Source organism: Neolamprologus multifasciatus, chromosome 23 (assembly GCF_963576455.1).
Source record: "Neolamprologus multifasciatus chromosome 23, fNeoMul1.2, whole genome shotgun sequence".
Lineage (NCBI taxonomy): Eukaryota > Metazoa > Chordata > Actinopteri > Cichliformes > Cichlidae > Neolamprologus > Neolamprologus multifasciatus.
Genome location: NC_140460.1, coordinates 6,948,722 through 6,955,582, shown reverse-complemented (window position 1 = coordinate 6,955,582; position 6,861 = coordinate 6,948,722). Strand labels below are relative to the sequence as shown.

Sequence of the window (6,861 nt, the reverse complement as noted above, 5' to 3'; positions counted from 1 at the left end):
TTCTTGGTGTGTAAATTTGTGCCAAATATATCACCCGTGCTAAACATCTGCATCTGCAAATGTAGCATGCAGAATTTGCCTCACTTCAGTACAGCCAAAGATAAGTTACATATCTTTGCTTCACTGACTTTAACAGTAACTTGTCTTCTTGATCAAATTCAGAATTCAGAAAATGAAATGTTAGAAGCTCACAGTATGTTGGGCTGAGAAATGAAGACCCCTCCTAAAAAAATGACACAGAGAAGGCAAGAAAAGGGGAGAGTGAGGTGGGATGGGACGGAGTAACAGTGGTGGGGGAAAGAGGAGAGCTGGAGTATCTGTGGGAGTATAATTAACTCCATGGTCTGGCTCTCTGCAGGCCTGCGGCATACTGCTCTGAAATGCTGATTCAGTACACAGATAGACAGAATAGCACGGGCGGGAGAAAGGGGTGAGGAGAGGGAGGCAATAAGAGCAAAGGAGAGTAAAGGAGTCAGGGATGGGGTGTTGGATTGAGCATTAAAGAGGAAATTAAGCAATAGATGGCTCAGTGGAGTAAAAAAAAGTCACCAAAATTGAAAGTAAAACATAGCAGAGAGTACAGCCGTTTACCTAAGAGTGAAAGAGTTGTCTGAGATTCACTGAGCTGTGTGCAAATGTATACTTCATAATCTGAGGCAGGTTATCTGCAGTCAGTACTTGACTTTATGAAGTGCTGAACATTTGCAGATGCTTCAGAAACAGCAGCGCAAACCCTCAGCCTCACGACAACAGCGACACCTAGAGGCGTAAGTGTAAACGTGACCTGGACTGAACCCGTACTGATGCAGTTAACCCCTCAGTGCACATTAGATCCTGTTGTACTCATTCCTCTTAAAAATAAACAGACAGGAGGAGATAAACCTGACAAACTGAGCATTCTCGGGATCACAGTAGCACGCTGGGTGCTGACTCAACGTCACCGAGGTTAGTCACAGTTAAAGGTAGTCAGTCTGTCACCAGGCAGGTGGGCAGAGGCTGCTCACATCTATAATGCATCAGCTGAGTGTCAGGTAAACTAGAGACAAGGACAAAACAATGGAGGGAATGAATACTGGAGACAGATGACTGGATGGACTTTTTGTTTGTTTGTTTTAACAAAATAATAATTTTTGACTTTGTGCTGCAATATTCAGCGTTGATTTTCTGCAAGTAGGTTCATTCAGTTTGAACTATAAACTTAAAGAAACACACTCCTGTAACAAGTACACTGTTCTGGAAAAAATTACAGATGTGATCAATATTTTTCTCAAAGCCCTGCACAAAGACTGCATGCATGGATGGCATATATACATGTTTACATCCTTCTTGGATCCAGAAGGAATATATTGTCATATATCATCAACACGTTGTCTTCTGCTTATGCAATTCAGAATTCAGGGTCGTGCGAGGCTGGTGACGATCCCAGCTGACATCACCAGTCTGTCACAGGGCTAAGACAGAAACAGACAACCATTCACGCGCACATTCACACCTAGGGCCAGTTTAGAGTTCCATTACACTAACCCCACGCATCTCTTTGGACTGTGAGAGGAGGCTTTAGTATCCACAGGGAATCCACGCAAGCATGAAAAGAACATAGAGAAAGACATAACACAAGAATTAGCATTGTTAAACAATCCTTCAGATATTTCTCAGTTTGTTGGGTTAAGTCTCATCTCTGGACAAAAAAAAAGTAATATTCAAGCAACTATAATTTTTTGAGTCATTCTGCTCACAAACAGACTAAAGCGATGTTGCTATTTAGTCTCAACTTTTATTGCTTCACTGTTAAATCAAATAGAAACATTATACAGAAAAACAATATTGTTCTTTTTTTAATCAAGGCACTTGCATGCAGATTAAACATGCTGATGACACATGGCTTAACTCAATTTTGAACTTGAGTCATTCAAAATGTGAAGCAAAACCTTCCTGTTGCTACTTGGACACACACATTCTCTATTTTCCCGATAGGACACAACAAAAACTAAAGTGCATTACTATGCAAAAGCACATCAGACTGTAAACTCTGCTTTCCTGAACAGAATACTACTCAGCAAACATCCACTCAATAATATCAGCTATTACCTAATAATACAAGACGTAGAGGAAGCTGATATGTTACTGATATTTTCAGTAGTGTTAAACTTTTAAGAAAAAAACAAAACAAAGAATCAAACACATTTTCAACCCTGAAAAAGCAGCTTTCACCAAAAAGCCAAGCTTACATTAAAATCCCAGCTTTGGTCTCAATAAGAAGCTGTTTGATTAAAAAGGTGTTCAACCAAGACTTCGTTTAAGTTCTAGATACAGCAGAGGTTTGAATTCAGAAAGGACAGGCGGTGCTTCCACAATTCACCCATGTCCAATTTCTTGACTCTGTGTGTCCGAGGTGGGTTCAGGTTGATTATTGTCACTTGGCAGATAGCCCCAAGCCCTGAGCAAAGCCACACGCTGGGCAGGAGGGGTGGAGAAGTAGTCCCTCTGTTTCTGAGAGTAGGTCTGGATTGGACTGATAATGTTTCGGTAGCTCCAATCCTGATGAGGCAGAATGGTGGAAAAATTCAGTTATACATTAATCTGACATACTCAAACTTCCCAAAGATTGGAAAACTAAAATGCAGCTTTAAAAACGAACCAATGATATGAAATTTGTCAAATTTGTCAATTTTTATCGTCATGAAATAGGAAACAGGACAACAACATGTGTCCTTTTCCACATCACCCCTACAGCGCAGACAAATCTTCTCAGAGAACAAAACCTCCATCACAGAGCACAAAACTGTTGTTGGTGTCTATCTACAGTTTGTGTGTGACGCAGGTTTTATGACTAAAAGATGTTACCTGCCAGTGAAAGTTAAAAGCCTCTAGCAGCTTTATCCTGCCCTCTCTGGATGGCACACAGTCAGAAGGAACAGGCTGCACCAGCTCAGAGCCCACCGTGACATCTCCAAACACCAACAGAGCTCGGATGGCAAACCAGCCCCCAAACCGCGGATGCACACACACTCCAAACATTTTCTGAAAGCAAAAGGATCAAAGGATCACAGCACACAAGAAAGGTAAACACTGCCTTTCAAAAATGTACCAAGGGAGCAAACAAGAATGTGATTACTTTTTCAGCCCAGGGCTGCTCCGTCACATCAGCCTTTTGGTAGTAAAAAGCTGCTCCCGATACGTGAGCTGCAGTCTGGGCCAAGAACTTGGGCTTCCTGCTGGGCAGTAGCTCATAGTCGAACCTCACATCCACGTTCCCTCCTGGAAAACACTGCAGGGCAGGACCAAGTAAGAAATATGTTTAAACGTGAGAAAAAGTTCATGAATATGATTATAGTTGCAATCTAAATAGAGTTAGCCAGCATGATGATGCTGTGAGACTGTCAGAGGCTTTCCCATAAAGTTTCATGTGCTATAGGCTTCCAGTAACTTTTACACTGTGTTTAAACTGTATGCACACACAAACTGTAAGCTCACTCACGCAATGTAAGGTTTATGCCACAAGTTCCCTGAATTAGCAGCACTGGTTATTACAAAATATTTTTTTATATTTCCATAACAGTTGATATACCAGTATGCACAAGCGCCTTAATCAAAATTATATTTTCAATTCTAAAATATAACTATTCTTGTTATACATTTTTGAATAAGATGCTAAATTATGGTCATTTTGAATAAAATCAAAAATTACGTTTTGGTCACTGAATGTTACCATTAATGTTATGATTCATTTCTGACTTTGAGTTTGTTATTTGTCTAATAAATAACAATGCAATTTTTAATTTAAACAGGTTTTTGAGAGCTTTCTAAAATATTTTGTTTTCTTGTTTTTATGACAGGTGGTCTAATAAATCAGCATTGTTCAGTCGTGCAAAACAAAACAAAAAAAGTCACATCAGTTTTTAGTAAACACGGTGCAGAGACAGATCATAGTATGGAAGCTTGATTCAGCGCTGAAAAAAAAGTTGAGCTTTTTTCATCCATAAGTCACCAGAAGTATGTGAAAATTTTGGGTTATTATTTCAAAATTATTTGAAGTAATGTGTTATTTTTCTCAAGTTTGAGTTACTCTCTCAGAGGTGCGAGTTCGTAAGGAGACATTTCAAGACACTTGACTCAAAATGTGATAATATTAGAAAATGTGAGTTATAGATGGCAAAAAAGGATCTGCAGGTCAGGACAAGGGTGGCCTTTTTGCAGTGGCAGAAACAAGCTTCCACCATAACCTATTAAATTTCAGTGAATCTGATAAGAAACAGGGTGACACAAGGCACATCCTAAGTGGATGACAACTCTTTAGATTTATAGGTATTACCCTGACTGCACAGCCTTGTTCAATAATCCAGTGGGCTCATCAAACACGCAGTACAGCCAGTCTAAGCTAAGTGACTTCAATGACTGCCTGGAAACTAACTGAGACTGAACATATAGAAAAGTTTAATGAGAAACAACAAAAATGAAGGAGTGACTTAGACGTTTAGTATGTGAGTATTTTATTTTTTCATTTAATCCAACGTGAAGTTAATTAGAAATATTGGAAATAACATAACTGTATGGAGAGCCCCATTTTCAGAAGCCAGCACTTCTGCAAAGGCTCTTTGATAATTAAAGAAAAGCTAATTATATTAGCCAAGCTAAAAAATGTCAAAAAGAAGGAATACATGTGGCTAAATAAGTGTCTAGAATTCGAATACTGTCTCAAAATAGCAGCGCTATACAAGACTGGCCTTCAGCAGAAACCTGCACTCCAAGGCAGGATTTCATCTAGCCAGGTAACTTTAGGGTTAACCCCAGATTAAAATCAAAATCAATAGGTATAAAATCACCGCCTACTGACCAATCAGATCTCAGGAAAAGAGCATTACAATACTTGGAAGACACCTGAGACTTCTGTGTATGGGGAGTAGAAGGGTCTAAAGTTTTTCAATAGCATTTAAAGCCTTTGTATTTCCCAGTGGAAATACCCATTGAGGTATACTGTAAGTTGAACTCATTTTGTAATACAGGCCTTAGGATGCTGGAAAAAGTCAGTCATGGTGAAAATGAATACGGACAAAAGAATGCAGGCATTTGAGAAGAATTATAATTAGGTCACTAACAGTGAATGAACCACAGATTGAAATTAAATGAAGTGAACCACTGAAACTGATTTTTGCAATCACTACCACCATTATTATAGCCAAGTATTTTTAACCATTTTTAGTGTAATCGCTTTAGTTTTAGTTTAATTTTTGATCAGTTTCAGTGCTACTTTTAGGTTTTCCTTTATTCAGAAATGAGTGGCATTTTTCAGGGGGAAGGAGAAAGATTTAAAAACAGTATGAGTTTGGAACACAACTACGCAAACATAGACGTCCTGTTTTCAATACACATGTGCATCTGAGCTCTACACTACAAAGAAAGTTCAGCATACCCAGGGTATCTTTCCGTTGTCTGGACCCACTTAACCTAACAGTGGCGATCAGACTGAGTGGTCACACGAAGCCACTTATCAACTCAAAAATTAACTCAGGGTTTATCAATCCAGCTACGAGCATGTTCACATGAAAGGAGTGGTACTGCCAGCATCTGACAAATCACAGACATGGATAAGTGTGCTGGCAGCTGCATACAAATCAGTGGTACGAGTGTAGACGCAACTGAAAAGCTTCAGATCCGCCAACAGCCTGAGGGATCTTCCAGAAGTGCTATTTTCCAGTCAACTGATTGATCAGTAGGTGGTAATTTTACCCCTGTTGAACTCTAATTTGAAACATAATCGGCTTCAATATGTTACCATTTACCCTGGTAAGAGTTAACCCTAAAATTACCTGGATAAGCCAAGACCCTGCATTGTAGTACAGACCTCAGTGGCTTCTCATGTTGGCTTCTCATTAATAAAAAAAAAATGACTAAAACTAGAAATATTTCCTGTATATTTGTATATGTTGTTGTTGTTATTATTACTATTATTATCATTATTATTATTACTACATTTTCAAAATTTAGTTTTACTTTTTAATTAGTTTAACTAAAATAACCCTGGTCACCACTCTTCCATCCTCACCTGAGAGACAGCAGAGGTGATGCATTGTCTAACACACTGGTCTATGGGGTCATTAAGCCCCTGGTAGCACCTCTGCTCGAGGAAAGGCAGAAAGGCTTCTTCAAACATGGCTGGAGTGCTGAGCACCACCACAGCCAGGGTGTCATCTGGATACGACAGGTGCAAGGTGGGAGGTAGCACAGAGTTGTACCAGCCAATCTGCAAACAGAGGGACATGTTAGGGAGTAAGAACCAAATATGTGCAGGTTACTCCATCACAAATCATCTGATTTGGCTGAAAATTTCAATTCCGCGGAAGAGATAAAAGAACAGAAAAGAATGATCCACGCACATTCCCTTAAAGGCAAGAACCAGTAATACGTCAGTAAACATGTAGTATTCAACCATCTATCATTATATTTACTTGTTGTAGCATGTTTAACAATTAATATTTAAACGTAAAGATTTAACTAGGACATATAAAAGAAATAGTTCTGCGATCAGAATGATTTTTTCATACTTTTCAATATAAAACTATACAATTCATTATACCTTTAACGGGTAAACTTCAAATCCCAGATTTGTTAAACTGTCGTTTAACAGTCGTCTTACACTTTCCACGCTTACATTGGAAGCCGCCATTGTTGCTTGTCAACATTGAGCTTTGCATTGTGGGACATGGTGTTCTTTGGCCAATCAGCGTCCTCGATGAAAAATCTTAGCTTCGGGGTATATTTGAACAATTTTTTGTTTGTTTGTTTGTTTGTTTTTTGCTAACTAGAATGCGTTTAGGATACAGTGTATTTTACTAAGTGAGTGTACATCGAGGATATCTCTGT

At 39.0% G+C, this 6,861-nt stretch overlaps 1 protein-coding gene across 1 annotated transcript; it reads right to left on the bottom strand.

Moving 5' to 3' along the window:
• Nucleotides 1–1,098: 1,098 nt before the first annotated feature.
• On the bottom strand, nt 1,099–6,757 carry mmachc (metabolism of cobalamin associated C). Its single transcript, XM_085152611.1, has 5 exons — nt 6,575–6,757; nt 6,044–6,241; nt 3,116–3,268; nt 2,845–3,021; nt 1,099–2,538 (listed from the first exon to the last, which is right to left on the bottom strand). Exons 1-5 carry the CDS (start codon nt 6,662–6,664, stop codon nt 2,356–2,358), a joined length of 801 nt encoding a protein of 266 aa, XP_085008737.1. The 5' UTR covers nt 6,665–6,757; the 3' UTR covers nt 1,099–2,355.
• Between the last annotated feature and the right edge of the window lie 104 nt (nt 6,758–6,861).